This window comes from Diorhabda carinulata, chromosome 9 (assembly GCF_026250575.1).
Source record: "Diorhabda carinulata isolate Delta chromosome 9, icDioCari1.1, whole genome shotgun sequence".
Taxonomy (NCBI): domain Eukaryota; kingdom Metazoa; phylum Arthropoda; class Insecta; order Coleoptera; family Chrysomelidae; genus Diorhabda; species Diorhabda carinulata.
The window spans coordinates 22,400,209-22,418,648 of NC_079468.1; the positions used below are offsets into that span (position 1 = coordinate 22,400,209).

Genomic DNA, 18,440 nt, shown 5'->3' on the forward strand with positions numbered 1-18,440 from the left:
TAATTGTCTTTATTTTTTTTTTTTTTTTTGAAACTTTGTTAATAAAAACTTTCTCATTATCTGAAACGAGCTTATATTTCAGTAATAGGTCATCCGATGAGTTATAGTAGTGAAATTGACGAAAATTCTTTATTTTTTCCATAAAATTTATAATTGAAAAGTTATGAATTTTTATTATTTAGGATTATAATAAATATAATATTTTATTGCTTAAGTCAGTCATAACATTGTTTAAAAGATTGAAATATGTAAGAAATATACTTTAAATACATTTATTTGATAATAATAATGAAATATATTGAATAATAATATTTTAAATAAAAGTTAATTGACAATATGAGAATAAAAAAATAATTCATAAAATAAGTCATTAATGTTTTATTAAAATACAGGTATTGAACAATAAATCCTGATAGTTTCGTTAATTTACAGTTAACGAATTTTCCATTCATTTTTCAATGAAAAATACTCAAAATTTTCATTGTAAAAGAATTCTTAAAATTCAAGTTTTGAGAAATCGTTCAGGGGACTAACTATTCATGGTAACCACTTATGAAAAAAATTAATAAATCAAATTTTTATGATCAAGTGGAAAATGGGGGGTTCACTTGACGTGATTTTGTCAGTTTGAAATCTAAAGCAACCCTATTAGCAAGGAAAATATATAAAATTGAATAGAAAGTCGCACAAACTAACCGAGATTCTAACGAAATGTCGAGTAGGGATGAGTAAACAAGCCGTTTACTCATCTCTACTTGACCTACCGAAAGATAAGTGGTTAGACAAAGGAAAATTACTAGAATCCGTTGCAAGGAGGTATCGATTCGAGAGAGAAGTCTTGTTTAGTGTCTAGTCGAATTGTGAAAGTTCAGTGTACTTCAAAATCATTCTAGATGGTTGATCCATCAATACCGAAGTATATAGTGGACAGCTGATGCTTTTATATGCAGTTTTATTTGAAAAATATCCAAATGTAGTTAACTGAAAGCTGGGACTAACAACGAAGCACTTGGTGGTATTGAACAGCTACCACATCCAGCATTCAGTCCAGACCTTGCTACGTTAAATAACTATTTATTCAGATTAACGGTGAAATTTTACGTGCAACTAACCCCAATGAATAGTTTTACCAAAGTGCTTGCTGAACGTTGGGTCGAATATATAATAGACTATACTTCGAATATTAAGGTTTTCTTTTTGTGTTTTATCCAATTGAAGCATTTGAAATCGACTTTAATTAAAAGAGACTCTCTATACAAGCTTATATTTCAAATGAACCATAATCTGGACGCGGATACACTAAATAAAAGTCAATAGGTGCTTTTGATTGTTTCTAGTATATTTGAGCATCAACTGTTACTACAAAAAATGCATTATCAATTGTACAATTCAAGAATTATCGAATTTATTTCAATCTGAAGTCTGTCGATTCCACAAATTCTATTTAAAATATTCTAAATATTTGTGTTGTTGATATATATACACGTGGGTTCCTGCAGCTAGAGGTCGTATCGGATTTGAAATTGGATTTACATTTTCATCAATCTTGGTAACCAGATTTACAAGCCCTCGGCCACTTCTAAATTCATGTTTAATAACGGGAAATATATGTTTATTGGATTTTTTATAACCAAACTAACTAAGTTTTTTGACCATTAAATTATTTTTTCAAGTACAACTATTCTATTTGAAAAACTTTTTTATTTTCATGCTATTTCCCCAGTTTTCAACTATTACGAGACACAAATTAGTGATTTTTTAATTTAATGGTTGCTGAAATTTCTTCAGTAACTGATATACTGAAAATTAGCGTAACTTTCTCTCTAAAATCTATCTTTAGAAATTAACTGAGTATACTGAAAGTTGTAGTATGGTTTTGTTGATAAATGGTTTTCATTTTTTAATTGTAATTAGTTTTTTGAAAGATAATCTCTTGTTTCGACACAATTTCGACCTATAATGAATGAGAGTTACCAACAAAAATATCAGAAATGAGTAATTAATAAATTAAGAGATGTTATAACAAAAATTTGGTACAAAAATACTCAACTTCGCGACTCACCTGTTGATAGAAATGCAAATCTGATTTTGAGAGTCCTATAAGAGCAGCGATGTACGATGCGCAAGTCCCCAAACTCAAAATAACAATGTATCGTAACCTCATTGGTAAAGTGACGTAAATGAGATAGTCCAATAGTAATACCCATCCTAGACTATCTCTGGAAGTTACTTCATTTTTTTTAAGAAAAAGTGCTACCAGTATCTGTGCATTAGCGACGTGCCAACAGAGATGCGGTATACCAGCCCAAATAAATTTATTTTCATATGATCTTTTACACCAGACTAAGATGCAGCTGTTAATCGTGAGGAAGAGACTCATGAAACCGAAAATCCATATATCTTGACCGCTCGGAATCTGGAAATGAATAAATAGTGATAAACTATCAAAATTAGACTCGAAATAAAATTTATAATATCTGATGATATTGAGGAAAAACGAATTATCTTAACAATGGGTCATTTTTTAGGCCCCTACCCGCTCCTATTTTAACAAAATATGCTCAATTTTTAAAGTTAGTTAGTCAGAATCTACTGATCAAAACTTAAATGCGCACTCTAAGAAATTTTATGCAAAGTTTTGTCCTTCATTCACTGTACTATAAGTTCCAAGACGCAACTTATTGTTATAATGATAAATTTTGAAATATGACTTTTATGTTGAAACAAAACTCCACTAGATTACATAGTAAGCTGAGTTCTAGATCTAGAATTTCCTACAAATCATTTCATGGAAGGAGCTACGAAGTTAAATAATATTGAACAAAAATGACACATGATTTAATAGGACAACAAAATAAATGCATATTATGTTTATTTCAAAGTCAAATTAAGAGATCAAGATAAATATTGGGCACCACACGTTGTCTGCAAGGAAGAGGTTGTAAGACATTGGGCCAAAGGGAATAGAAAAAACCTTCCCTTTGGAGTACGAATGGTCTAGAGGACTCCGTTACTTTTGTTCGGATCATATTAAAGCACATAACAGAAAAACTTTAAAACGTATATTGTACCCAAACAATATCAAATCATATAAGTTCCTCACAGCTGCTCAACTTTCGGTTCCCTGCAATTAAAAAACTTCCTTTCCTTGGTAGTTAATCGCCTTGTAGCTCCGGAGTGCGCACCTTCTGACTGGTAACTTTGAAGATGTTCTTTTAGATAACAGCAATGTTTTTGCTTGCGCTGCGGACACTCATTCATATTCAGCTCGATGAAAAGAAATTACTAAAAGAAGATACTGAAAGCTGCTCAGCTTCTGGTTCCCTACATGTAATGGATAGTGATTAGGAACCATCAACTTCGGGTCTGAACCAGCCACAATTATCTTCACAAGCCGGACTGAATGATTCAGTAAGAGATTTGGGATTTCCTAAAGACCTTTTTTTAATTACTCGCGTCTAAGTTGAAGCAAATCACTGCCTTTCCTTGGTATAAATTTCCTACTTGTAATTTCTCAAGTAACTGCTGATCTAGTTAATCGCCTTGTAGCTCCGGAGTGCGCACCTTCTGACTGGTAACTTTTTATCGTCTCTTCAAAAGAAGGTCTTGAAGGTGTTCTTTTAGATAACAGCAATGTTTTGACTCGGTGATGATCGACTGTAGACCTGGTAAAAATTGAAAGAAATGAAGAAAGAAGGCTATAAAAAATAATAAACGAAAATGTAGTAAGTTTTTGCAGCTCCTGATCGGTAAGAAATTTATCTTCCAGCAGTAGATTCAATCCAAAAAAACTAGACCTAAATGTTTTGATCATTCAATATTTCCACTATTGAGTAAGTTGTTGAGGTATAATAAATTCCATTGAAACACAGCTACCACTGAAATTATAAATATTCCAAACTTCAATGTGACTTTCTAATTAAGAGTGTCAAACTGAATAACATTAGGCATATTGATATTTTTTTTGTTTGATAAATTAAAGGAAAGAAAAAACTTCTAACAATGAATAAAGCCAAGTATCGTAATATGTCTGTAGCGAAGGAAGATTTAGAACTAAGTCAAACTATAAGAAATATCGTGAGGGAAATCAGAAGAGAATTCACAAGACTTCATCTTGAACAAGCAGATGATACTCTAATTACATTTTATGTAAGTATATAAACGTGGGATTAATATCGATTTCTCCATGTATTATATCAAAGTATTTAAGTAAATATTCAGTAGAACTTATCTTTGACATATTACATCGATTCTGATCTTCAATATACTGCAATAATTTATCTATTGGAGGTGAATGTATATCCAGCAGATCGGTTATGATGCAGCAACGTACTGGGAAAAAGTATTCCAAAATGATCCACTAAAACTAGGAGAAACAAAGTCAAATAATTGATTACAGAAAGATCAATTCACATATAAAGGTTGAGCATGTTTATATGTTTGTAAATAACTTTTTGGTCTACTTTGAGCGAACTTGTAAAACACTGACGATGATGCAATAAATAATAATAAAGAAGATAGAACTAACGTACGTTAGCGCGCAGTCCCAGACTTGCAAAATCGAGGACTTTAACTCGTTACGGGAAAAACTGAGCTGGATACGAATACAGACAAGACTACCCATTGAGATTGTGACACACGAAATCGACTCTAGTCTTTGAGAGTGACTTAGATACTAAGATGTCTTTTTGATCTAGCATACAGAAGACAGCTCGAACGGCGGCCGAGAAAACAATATCTTTGAGCCGCTTAATGGCAAATATTAACGGCCTACTTCCGGGAAAACGATGGCTGCCGATAACGACGACTCAATTATTGTGTATGGTTCGGAAATCTGCATTCTCAGACGCTCTGAGAATAAAGAAATACTGCAAGGCGATGAAGATGGTACAGAAAAATGCTGCGCTGAGAATCACTAGCTTCTACCATACTATCTCTGCACAGATGGTCCTAGTAGTGGCGGGTATAATCTCCGTCTACCTCCTGGTGGGCTTTTTTCTTGTAGAAATTATCCGTATTGCCATATATCATTACAATTACCATAAGTGCAGTACCATTCGATGATGGTTATCCTAGCACTTACAGAGGAGGTGCTATCAGAGGTTTCTCTGGTATTCTTCAAGTGATAGTTCTCAAGAAAATGGCCAGTAATCAAACCAATAACTCTCCTCGATTCGTATTTGCTTGATAAGAGTTCTTTTGAGTCCAGTTGATGAAATATGCTGGGGTCTTACTCTGATTTCCTCCTCTTTTCTTTTCCTTTTAGGATTTTCATATATTTGAATGAAACACTAGATATTCCTTGCAGGTGAAGCTTCTATTATACGATCCAAAATGGCATATTGATGGTCACGTTCTGCTCGCCCGAGAAAAGATTCAGAAACTTATAAATCGTGTAGTGAATGATTTCCGTAATCGAAAACAACCGGATATGATTACAATAAACATTCAAAATTGTCTATTCAATACTTTCCAACGGAGATATGAAATTTTGGATAGCCGAAAGCTAAATACAGTGAAAAAATTGGTTCCATTGAAACTGGCTATTTTAGAGCAAGACACCACAACCGGGGATCTCACAAACGTTTTCCATAGAATTGTTGTATATTTTATATTGTTGAGTGGTATGGGAAATCCATTAGAATCCGAGGTGAATCTATTGGAAAAAATTAAATTTTTTTCTAATTATCATTTGTAGGTGTATAAGCAAAGCAGTTTAGTTTTAAAAAGTATCTTAAATATGGATGAACTTAGAGAATTTCTCAATTTGCCGTACGTTATCCGACTTTATGAATTTGATACGATGCTAAAAGTTTATATGGGAATCAGAATATATAATAAATATTGTGAAAAAGGTGGCGATGGAGTACCTGACTGTAATGTATTTTATGTTATTTATCTATTCATATCACAAGCCACCATATAGGTTCTTTCAACAATTTTCCATTTTGCTTAATATTTATTCTAGTAGTCATAATAAAATATAAAACTACAGTGGAAAGGAAATTTCGAAAAATAAGTCAATAATACCGTCTCCGAGAAAGAGCTGCGTGTTTCTTTCATCTTCCATTTCATGAATCTTGAATACGCGGTTTCGTAAATTTCCCTCGATTTAACTGGCAATAATTTTTATGACGCTACTTTGGCTACTTCTTCTAATTCCGTTGGAGTTAAATAAAGCTCGAAATAAGACATTTTTCACTTTATAATATTGAAAATACTGCAATACAGCTGCAATACAACCTCAAACTAAAATCTAGTAATTTTTTATTAATTAACTATTAACTAAAAACATCAATTACATCCTATTTCTCGTTTCGTATCCACATCAAATTGTTTCTGCTTTTGTTTCAGTGCCGAAGCTACTTTCCACTTCACTAGATGGATTGAATGATTTCTTGTTATATTTATTTTACGAAACCAATGAAAAAATAGAAATTCTGACCGATGCGTTAACTAATTGTTATATACCACTGGTGTGGAAACACAAAGTTTACCTCAAACTGAATCTGCCAGAAAACGAATGTCTTTTCGAAGAAGACATAGAATACAGCCAACATCTTATGTTGGTTTATAAACAGTTCCAAGAAGTGATTCAGTAAGTATCAATTTGGAACTGAATATAGTATATCTGAAAAACCTATTTTAATATCAGTTTCGCCTAAAAAAGTATCTAAAAAGTCGTAATAGTATATTAAAAACGTTGTTTTTCTATTTCTAAATAATAAAATTTCTTGATATTATTACAAATTTTGGAAAATATAGACCTCCGAGTGAACCACGACAAATCTAAATCGAAATTGCCCTTACTAACCTAACCTATCATAAAACGAACGCTTTATTTTTGTGGCAGATTTTCTATTTCTCAAAAAAACTCGTATACGATTAAAAATATCTGGGAGAGAGAACTTTTTACATTAATAACGAAAAAAATCTCATTAATTCGCCAACTTTTCCGGGCGTCCTGTTTCAGGCTTTTTTCCATTTCAACTTATCAATTATTCACTTGAATTTTTCTGATGTTCTATACAATTTTCTCTTTATTTTTTTCAAATTTTTTATTCGTAACTATTCGATAAGTGATTTAAACAACTGCGAAATATCTGGTAGTAGAAATTGCGAAAACATTTAGCATTGGCATTGCTGATAAACTGTATCTTTATAATCTGGTTAATTTCTACACATTAGTGATGATTTTAGATGAAGTTCTACAATATTAAGTGAGTCCTGGCTACCAATTTTCTCTTTCTATTAAACTGCTTCCATACCGAAAAAAACATTCCAATTTTTGAAAATCATTTTCGGCTTCTATCAAATGGTTTTTTAGTTTATACATTGGACAATATGAATTTCTTCTGTTATAATTGTTAGAAACGGTGTGAAAGATCATCTCCATTCACACTTCAGCAGTTTTGACCAACATTAAATGACTTCTGAGGATTGTTGATCCTTCTTTGCTTCTATAGGATTTGTTTCTAGTTCATATATTGAAACAACATGGATTTCTGGTTGTTGTTATTATTGTTGGAAATAGTATGTAACGAGCTCTATTATTAAACTAGATGCCAAAGATAGTTGCAACATTATTTGACTACCGTGGTATTCGTTTTTAGTTTGGTAGAAATGCACTAGCACACTGGAAAAGGAAATGTAAGAACATGGGCATTCTACTAATCGATTCCACACTATATACCCTGTGTTTTGCAGATGACCAAATAATCTTGGCACAAGACTACGAAGACTTAGAATATATGACAAGAAAGCTAGTAGAGGAATACAGGAAATGGGGTCTAGAAGTAAATTTTAGTAAAACGGAATATATGTGTATTGGAGGAGAACAACAAAATTTAATACTTGAAGAAACACAACAAAAAATAAGTCATTGTACAAAATACAAATACCTAGACATGATCATCACTAATGATGGAAGATTAGATGAAGCAATAGCACAAAGAAATAACCAAGGAAGACAAGCAATAAAACAACTAAATAGTGTATTGTGGGACAAACAAATATCCAAGGAAAACAAACATCGAATATACAATAGCATAATAAAAAGTATAACAACATATAGTAGCGAAGTCTGGCCTCTAAAAGAAAAAACAGTCAAAATGCTTGAAGCCACAGAAATGGATTATTGGAGACGCGCGGCAGGAATATCAAGACTGGAAAAAATAAGAAACGACAGAATCAGGGAGATCATGAAGGTGCAACACACGATTACGGAAGACATTAGGGTGAATCAGTTAAGATGGTACGGACATGTCCAAAGAATGCCTGAAGACCGCATACCCAAACAAATCTTAAATTGGGCACCAAAAGGAAGAAGAAAGAGAGGAAGACCAAGATTAAGTTGGAGAGAAGGTATCGAGAAGGATATTCGAGAGAGAGGATTGGAAGAAGATCTTTGGGAAGATCGAGAAAAATGGAAACTGGGAATCGGAAGACGGTGAAGAACGTTTTAACCCGATTAATATATATATATAGAATATATATATATATATATATATATAGAAATACATGATTAGTTCCTAGTCTCTATACCACAGAGATTTGAATTTTTGTCTAAAATGACAGAAAATTTGCTCTCTCCACTTCAAATGATTTGTGACTACATTGAAGACAATTGCAGCAGTTTTTATGTTTCTTTGAACTTCATCAAATGAGTACTGACGATAGTTGCATCATTCTTTGGCTCCTATAAGTTTGTTTTTTAGATTCTATATTGAGAAAACTGAATATTCAGCATTCTCCCCCTTTTGTTTCATTTTTTTAGTCTCTTTATTGGAAATATGAATTTCTATATATTATCACGATTAGAAATGACAAATTAATAGCTCTCTACATTTTGGAAGATTCTATTAGATTAGTTTTTTGTTTCTTCATTGGAAAAATATAAAAACTCTTTGAGATTTTGTCTGTTATATCATTAGAAATGCGAAATAATCAACTGTCTTTATTTAAAATGGTTTAGAATCACATTAGATGGATGCAGGACACTTAGGATGATTGCTGGGTTCTCTGGCCCACTTAAGATTGTTTTCGATGTGTTTTTTTTTTGAAAAAACATGGATTTCTGTCCATTATCATCATTAGAAACGGCAAATCCGTGAAGTAGTGTAGTAATGAAAATAGTTGTAGTATTCTTGGCTTATGGTTTTTCAAGTCTTAATTGAAAAAACAAGAATTTCTGTGTTTTGCCTAGAAAAAATTCATAACCATCTCTATTTGCTTCTGTTAGGTGTCTATATTGGGAAAACATGAGTTAATCTCTATTATGATTTTTAAATAATCATCTCTTATCACTTCTTAAGAGTTTTTGTTTATTATAATTTCTAAAAATAGAAAATAATAATGACTTTTTACTTAATACAGATTTGAACATCATTACATTGATGTAAGAAGGTTGCTGCAGCATTCTTCGGCTTTTATCAAATTGGTTTTAAATATTTATGGCAGGAGCTTAAAGTGTTTTCTGTTGTGATTGTAAAAATGGCCGAACGATGGCCTCTTCTAGTTATCTCCAACATTAATGAGCGCTAGAGATGGTGTTGAATTATTTGGTTCGATTTCAACTTGGTTTTTGATTTCCATTCCCACTCAGAAATATTTAATTTAAGGATTTCTTGAAATTGGATTGTTCTATATAATTATAATACTTTTAGATTCCTGATTGAAGAAGTTATTTCTTTGGAACGAATCTTCAAGAAGGCTGAAAATGATTTCCAAGAAACTATAGAACACCTACAGGCCACAGTAGTCCCGAATTTCCACGTTCATGTCAGCTTGGTTTTTGTGAGTAGTTTTATTAAAAATTTATTGCAAATAAACGTAGACATTAAATAACTTTCATAGCCCTGCTTCCAAAAACTTAGCGATGTTTGGACAAATTATCAAGATATGATATTTCTGGTGAACGTAATTAGGCAGGTTGTACAAAATATTGACAAAATGGTGAAATCATTGAAATTCTACAATAATCTCGTCAGATATTACTTCAATGTGTTCCCACGAAGAGAAACGTACCATGAAGAAGACTTGGGTTTGCAAAGGATATTAGACGATCCAGATTCGAGATGTGAAGTATATAAACTAGAAGATCTGAAAACAACATCGACAAAAATTGTATTTCAGGTATAAGTTATGAGTATTTTGCTAGACTGAACATTTATTTTCATTTGTGTTAAGTAGATTCCTTATAACTTTATTTTTCAACGCCTTTTCTTTAAAGTACCTTGTATTTCATAGGTTACTAACAATTCAAGGGATTGTTTATGGTTAGAGTACAAAAAAAGCGTAAAAAAATGTCAAAATGTGAACTTAATTTCAAGCTTTCTATAAGCCTACATAGTTGATTAGTGTCTACACCTTTATTGGAAAAAAATATCCTTTGATTGTGACATAACAGCACATGAACTGATTTGATTTTAATCAGTAATTGTCTTTATTAACTTACGGATTTCTATTATTATTATTATTATTATTATTGTTAAGATGAAAAGTGAACATTCCGAGTTTTAAATTTGTCCTCTTGATTAAATCATAGAAAAGTCAAATGTGGTCACAATAAATTTGTTGCCGATAGAATCCAAAGAAAACTAAAAGAATTTAACATACTGAAAATCGGTTGGATACAAACCTAAAAAATCTGATACATTCTCTCGAGGACACGCTACAATTCGTGATGATTTTTAATCCGATGAGATACGGAAGCGCCATCTTGGGATGGGGATATTTCAGGTAAATGAAAAGGTAGTTCGAGTACATAATACAACTCATGGCAGATTCATTAAGAATATTACCTAGAACTTAGTACCTCATCCACTTTGTAAAGTTGGAAAGTCTAGAAATAAGAATTTCTAATTGCATTTCAACATTAGATAGGTACTAAACAATATTCAATAGAAAAATGAATGATTTAAATTTGTGTAAGCCGAAATATATAAGATTCCTTATATAATAATAAACACTTGCGATTGGTTAGTTTAGTTTAGGTTAGTTTTCATTTCATAATTAGAATTCCGAGCTGACTCTAATCGAGTTGTCTAATCTTCATGACAACCACGATCACGAGTTGGCACATTGTAACAGATTATAGTTATTGGATAAACCAGTTCAAACATGAATTTAAAACATTTTTATCAATAACCAATATTTAAGTTTACCGCATTCAGTTGAATATACAGGTCATACGTTTTGACGTTATACGGCATCGCTTCTTATTGATTCGGGCGGAAAGATTCTTCAACTGAAACAACAAGGAGGATGAAAATCCACTGCTGTTGCCGAAGGCTATGTGACCAATTTTTTCAACACATAAATTGTGCCTTACGAATTTTACAAGGAACTAATACCAGCAGTTTTTTGAACAAACCTTCTATATTACATGAGAATCAAGAGACAGTCACAAACATTCACCGTTTAAATGAAGCTTTATCTGGTAATAAAACAAATACTGGATGACTGGATCGAAAATTCATATAAATCAAACGAACAACGCGTTTTGAATATTCACATTGTGAAGTAATTTATCGAAAGAGCTTAATTAAAATATCCCAAATTTCCATTTAAATCAATTTTTCTTGTATAGGGCTGTTGAAAAAATTATGTATGCAACATGTGCATAAAGTGTGTTTTTTTTACTAAAGGAATTGCTGTCAACTTGCACGTATAAATTAATATTATTACAAATCAATGTTTTTTTGGTTAGGTAAGGTATTTTTGGGTTTTCTCTTTAATTTTTTACTTCTCAGACTTTTTCCTTCTGTTCGTAAACCGTCTTGATTTTAGTTCTCTTCTGATTGAAAATTATTTTTTTCTTAAAAACGGGTGAAAATATGACGTTTCGATTTACTTCGATCAAAATATACTGTTGAAGACCGAAGTAGGTAATATTCAGTTGGGAAAGGGGTTTAATACTATTGAATACCTGTAGCCTGTATCTGTAAAATTTCAATATTTCATATTTTTCAAATTTTTAAGTATGAAGAACACTGCAGCTGGACGTTGGTAATGACTCATGGACTGTTGGTTAAAGGGGATCCAGAATATGGTGTTGTGCGATTCAATGGAAGATACTATTTATTTTCATCAACTTTAGCATTGAAATGTTTCACCTGCAATCCAACATAGTAAGATAGTTCAATATTTCCGATAAATTTTTTTAAGTCTCCTGTTCAAATTTTTGATGGCAATTTGTTTTTCCAGAAATCACTTATATCGTTTTTGTTTTGTATAAGGTGATAGGCTTGAATTTATGTCAAAGTTTACGTAATAAATGCCGATGTTTCTATAAAACGCTGGACTTGATTCAGTCATAGTTTTATACAAGATGTCCCTGAACTCCACTGCCAAATTATGCCTATCGGGACAGGGAACTTATGTTTGCAAACGCATCCTTTCCAAGATATTGGCTGATGAAGTTTTAAAAATAAAACTCTAGTTTTTTTCAAAGGCGTGCAGTAGAAGTCAAGGACCCCGTTTTCACCCCTGAATTCTCCACCATTGGATAAAATGTAATAACATTTGACTACGCTAAAATTGAACGTTTCCGAGAAAAACATCATTTTGTGACCCCTCTTGTTATTATTTAGAAAAATACAAAACATTTTCTTCCGAATCAACTTACATCGATGGTTAATGTTGTCCTGAAAAATATTTGTTCGTTAAACTACAAGTTTTCCTCAAATCTTAAACGGAGAAATTTAAGGAACATATCACCAGAACTTCTAGAAGAAGTTCCTCTTTATACCCGACAAAATATGATATGTAAGCATGATGGAGCTTCTGTACATTTTTCAGTAAATTTACGACTCCATTTAAATGCCATTAATGGATAGAACTGAATAGGTCGAGATGGGCAAATTGGTTGGCCACCTAGGTCTCCGGATCTTACTCCCCTTAATTTTTTCTTTGGGAACATATGAAGTCTCTCGTCTATCACAGTCTGATAGGAAATGAAGAAGATCTTGTTGCTTGAATACAGTTACTTCTTGGGTGCTGTCGAGGTAATATACATCGGCATTAACACTGAGAACTGCCTCTAATCGAAATCGTATAGGCACGAGTCGACGACAACATAAATAACAAATTAGAACAAGGAACTACTCCGAGAAATACTACTTATTATTCTATTCGCAAGTAGCCTCGCTTAGAAGATAAATGTTCCGCTTTTTGTGCAGTGCTTCTACGGTTTTAAGTCTGCCCTTTGATGCAGTAATTTTTTCAATATTTTTTAACAATATTTGTGATAAAAACTTTCCCTCATTATTTACTTAATACTATTGTTTTATAGGTCGTTTCGTCTAAACTATAATTTTCACAAAGAAATCTTTTTTTTTTTGCAGTTTCATCGATCATGTACTTCAAATGGCACGAACTAGACCCGGTTTTATTCACTTTCTCAAATTAAACGAAGATTTGACCTATGTTCAAGATAGAACAAGGTTTGAATATAATTTTTTTATCTATTTTAATTTTATTAAACCGTCAATAATTCCAGAAGATGTTAAAGATGCAAATGGATGTTAAATAACACCACAATTAATAAATTTCTGTAAGTCAGTAAGTCAGTCAGTTAAATTCGCCTCAACGTAAATAATTCTCAAACATATGACATATACGTGGTGCGTTCCATAAGTTCTAAGCCTAACATAGAAAGAAGGTCTTATATAAAACAAGCTGTTATCATTTTTCAATATAATTTCCTTTTATTTCCACACAGAATTTTCAAAACGTCTGAATAAAGCTTTTACGCTTCTATGCCTGTTGAATTTCATCGTCGTTGTTAAATATTTCACCCCTCAACTCGATCTTTAGCTTGACGCACAAAAAATAGTCTTAAAGAGGTAGATCAGGGCTACATGGTGGGTGTTCAATTTGAAAGCCACATTCGTGTACAGTAGCGAAAAGCTGAACAGTTCGGATTGGAGCACACTTCAACTAATTTTTTGACGCAACTGTCTTGGTTTCATCACAGATCATCTTCTCATGATTCTCATAACCAACAAAACAATTTAGTTCAATTTCTAACAGCTTCCGTTCCGAAACTGAATTTGAAACATTTTTCAAAACAACTTGATTGAGTGTCGTTCGAGCTCTACTATAAATACGAAGTTGAAACTTGTTGAGATTTGTCACTGAAGCGTACCTAAGGATTGAGGCCAAGAACATTACATATAATGTGACTCGGTTGGGTGGAACAAGTCTTGTAGAAGCTACAAAAGCTCTTAATTTAACTTTTCATTTTTATAATCATTCGCTTCTTCACAAACAACAAAGCAAAGTGAAGAGAATTATGTAAAAAAAAAGATATGATAACTGCATATGAATATAATAAAGGTTCTAAAATATTAGTGCGTCTTTGCTGGTTTTTCGTATTATTCAGGATGCGTATATAAAAAGCTGATAATCCTTTTTTCCAACCTTGTGTGAAAAGTAACTATTTTTAGTTTGGTAGAGACTGATGCAGGAGATTCTCAAGTAATCTACGCAGAAGTTGCATGTCAAGTGGAATGGCAAGGAGAAAGTTGGATTGATCGCAAATATCACTCCAGTTTATGGGAATATAAAAATGACGCTTTACGTATGGTAAATAAATTTATTATTTTTTATTTATAAAATTGTATTATTAGGATCATATAAACAAAATTTTGCTTTAAAAACCGATTTATTTGTGTATAAAAGTATAATAAATCAACACAAATCTAATAGAATCATTATTAATATTTTGTACTGCCACATTTTGTTACAATCAGCTTCTCTTGTATGTTGTTGAAGTACCATATTGTGATACAAGCTTAAATCAACTTTTGCTTAGTGTTTAGCAATTAGCATTAGCTCGTTTACTAAATCCATATCAACAAAAAGTCCCCAGTCAGAGTAATACAGCCAGGTAAGCAATTATACTTTTTGCTTTACGGTAGAATGCTGAGTCGTACAAAAAGATCTACAGCATCATAGAACCATTCCTGTAGCTGCAGCACTAGCTAGTACCATTTTGTAATAGTCCTGTGTCGTGGTCCTCTCCACAATATAAAAATCTCCTATGCTACTAGTTAATTGGATTATCTAGAATTATCTGTAAGATCTACAACTCTAGAAGAAAACGATATACAAAAGATAATTCAGAAAGGTAACGGAGCAGTGGGATCACTATTAGAAATACGTAGAGCAAAAAATCATTTAAATACGAGCTAATGGAACAATTGTAATACCAGCAGCTCTATATGCATCAGAAATATGAGCAATGTCAAAGAAAGATAAGAATAATATGGTAACATGAGAAAGAAAAATGTATGACGGGTGCTAGACAGACAGAATCTATATCTGGGGAAGATTTATCGACAAATAATGAAGCTGAAACTAACACCAAAAGTAAAATCATGAAGGAGACACATTGCAAGAATCCCGCAGTAGAGTAGAAGGAAAACCGTATGATGGGAGTCAGTTAAGCAGCATATATATCTGGGGAAGACTTATCGACAAATAATGGAAGCAGAAACTAATCCAAAAAGTAAAAGCATGAAGGGTAAGATGGTTCAGATACATTGCAGAAATCCCACAGTAGAGTAGAAGGAAAACCGTATGATGGGAGTCAGTTAAGCAGCATATATATCTGGGGAAGACTTATCGACAAATAATGAAGCTGAAACTAATCCAAAAAGTAAAAGCATGAAGGGTAAGATGGCTCAGATACATTGCAGAAATCCCACAGTAGAGTATCGTGAGTATAGTTTTGGAAAAAGAGAAAAGGATTCTCAAAGAAAAAAGGCTACAAGTATCGAGAGGTCACAAGTACCAAATGACTGAAGGAAATGGAGAAGAATGTTGAAGATTGAAGATAACGGTCTTGAAAACCTTTCAAAGTGGCTCTAGTACTTGTCTGTTAATAAAATAATAGTTATCTTTCCAAATTTCAAAAACTACCAACGCTTGCAGTTGAGAGAGATTAAAGCATTTTCGTTGAGCCACTTACTATTTCAAATAAATAGTTTTTATTTTTAATACCCTCTTCATATTCAAACGTCGTGTTGGAATTTTTATCCGCCTTGTAGCCATCTCCTAACATGCAGAAAACATTCAATTATTTTTCCATTCCCCAAATCTTGTTTGTTTGAATAACTTCAGTGGTTCTTCTTAATCACCTAACCATTAAATTCTTTCAGTTGCTTCGACTTACTCTTCTTAGTTTTTCAGAATATTAAAAATCCTTCGTTTGATACTAACTTCAAGTTAATTTTAGGCATCACTTTCCAAAACTAAAACCGTAAGTACCATGACGGACAAAACATTCTTCAAGAACAGTATGAATACACAAACTTACGAAGAGAGAGATAAAGAAATCGTTACCAATAAGGATAATTATACAAATACTCCGACTCCATTGGCATTTTTGCAAGGACTTAGAGGTGATAAGGATGGAAAAAAACAAGCACAACTCAATCTAACTTATTGGGATTTCAAACCGTCCGATTTTAATAAATATAAATAAGATAAATTCCCCTTTTATTTATTTTCACCACAATCAGTGGGTCGTTACTAATATACAAGGCTCGATTCATGTGTAAAACTATCCTTTCATCTACGACCAACTGTTGCTTACGAAATTATGAGGACACTTTCCTTATCTGGTCCCATGGAAGAGATCATTTAGGTTCCATTCTACTGAATCTCTTCTAAAATACTCAAACTTCACATATAGCATATCAAAAAAACAAAACCCGCCAATAGGTTTCTTACAAGGCTCAGCGGTTAGCTCACCAGTTGGCTCAAGACCAGCACTTGTAGTGTCCACGGGATTCTCTATAATAATAATTTATATTGTAATCTCTTTGCAAAGAATAGACAGATTGAGGCCTTGGAATCAACTAAATACTTCATACCGTGAAGTAGGCAGATTTCTCTTGAAAATAGCACCAAAGTGGTAGCCGAAACGTCGAAAATTATGTTTTACCCATTTAAAACAATTTGGAAAGTTGATAGATATTGTGAAAAGTATACAGAAAACTATCTGGCATTTGCAAATATATGAAATAATGCATGAAAAATGATGAACGCTATAAAAACTGTGAAGAAGTTTGAGTTGAGGTTAAAAAATAATATAAAATGCTGTCTGCCACTGTAGAATATTGAATGCTGTCATGAAAAGTGAATAGAGCGTGTAAATATTCGAAACAATGCTTCAATTATAAAGAATTGAATCAATTTCTGTCTTAATTGATAAACGCTAAAAAAGTGTATAGAATGCGAATGAAAAATTATATACAATCATATCTTACAATAAAAATTCAGCCCTCAATGTTCGGGGGTGATCTTAATTTTACTCTTTTCAGTATTATCGGAGCTCTCAATGTATAAAGACATTCTGTAATCAACAAACTCTTATATATATTAATCAAAAAGAGGTAAATATTTGATTTGTTGTTGCCGTATTGACAATACATCACATTCTTCGGTAGTAAATGTAGGCTACACCGAACTAAATCAATATAAACAGTAATATGAATGTATAGCCATAAAGAAGATTGTCCGGAAATTGTTTGATATTTCTATAGTTGATATATCTTTTTATTGCTGTTGTTCCCTGTCAAAAAACTCAACTTTCTCATTAAATTCAAACCAGCAGAAAGAATTTTGTGCTTACAGTATTTATAAGACAATCTGTAGAGATGAGTCCACGTGGACTGATGGTTTGTTTACCGAATTTTATACGGGGAGTAAACATTATTTTTCAATTCTTAATTTGGTACGAGTACCGTGCGTATTTATGAAATAGACAAAAGTCTGTATCTGTCGCTCTAAATCGACAAAATGTCGAAAAATAATAAAATAAAATGAGAAAATATCTTCTAGCTACTAATAATTGTATACAGGGTGTATTGTAGAACGTTTTATATTTAATATCAACCTCTTCGCGTTTGTTTTTGATGTGGACAAAAATAAACGAGTAAAAGCTTGATTATGAAAGTTGATAAATAAGAAATTCATTAATTGGATCCTTTCGGTGGAAAAAAGACGATAGTGAATAACCATAATAGAAATCTGACAATGACTGGAAACTCCAATCGTTTTATGATACAGTCTCTTATCGGGTTGTCGAAATAATCAGACGGAAAGTTTTTCAAAGCCCATTGTGATCAGATATTTGATGTTCTCTATTTTTTGTCGACGATGAAATTCTCTCGTCTGAGTTATAACGTAGGAAATCGATAAAGTAGAACGTATTGTCCCGTTTTCGAAACTATTCCAGTTCCAAAGGTGCAATGCAGTCAATATTTTGTATTATTAACCACTTTAAAATATTCTACGCCATATTTTTGAAGTATGTGAGCTTGGTAAACAGCTTGAGCTCTCATAAGCAATAAATTTTACGGTATGACTATTTGCAATGTAAAAATTATAACGGGAACCTACCAGGAGAATATCATGACCGCTTTTTC

At 32.3% G+C, this 18,440-nt stretch overlaps 2 protein-coding genes across 5 annotated transcripts in view; one reads left to right on the forward strand and one right to left on the reverse strand.

Moving 5' to 3' along the window:
• LOC130898017 (adenylate cyclase type 3) overlaps positions 1–18,440 on the reverse strand; it is a 78,599-nt gene that overhangs the window by 44,962 nt on the left and 15,197 nt on the right. For all 3 annotated transcript variants that reach the window (XM_057807039.1, XM_057807040.1, XM_057807038.1), the window contains exon 3: positions 2,063–2,416. In XM_057807039.1, the coding sequence (XP_057663022.1) occupies positions 2,063–2,416 (354 nt within the window). The remainder of the gene's footprint in view (positions 1–2,062; positions 2,417–18,440) is intronic.
• On the forward strand, positions 3,881–16,498 carry LOC130898018 (cilia- and flagella-associated protein 206-like). Of its 2 annotated transcripts, XR_009059817.1 has the most exons (11): positions 3,881–4,149; positions 5,309–5,650; positions 5,699–5,876; positions 6,355–6,598; positions 9,666–9,795; positions 9,856–10,134; positions 11,983–12,131; positions 13,347–13,445; positions 13,502–13,555; positions 14,451–14,589; positions 16,244–16,258. XR_009059817.1 is itself a non-coding variant. In XM_057807041.1 (10 exons), the coding sequence occupies exons 1-10, from the start codon at positions 4,003–4,005 to the stop codon at positions 16,490–16,492; spliced, it is 1,956 nt and encodes a 651-aa protein (XP_057663024.1). In that variant the 5' UTR covers positions 3,881–4,002; the 3' UTR covers positions 16,493–16,498. The 2 variants fall into 2 exon arrangements, 1 of the variants encoding a protein (XP_057663024.1); XM_057807041.1 differs by lacking the exon at positions 13,502–13,555 and having other exon boundaries at positions 16,244–16,498.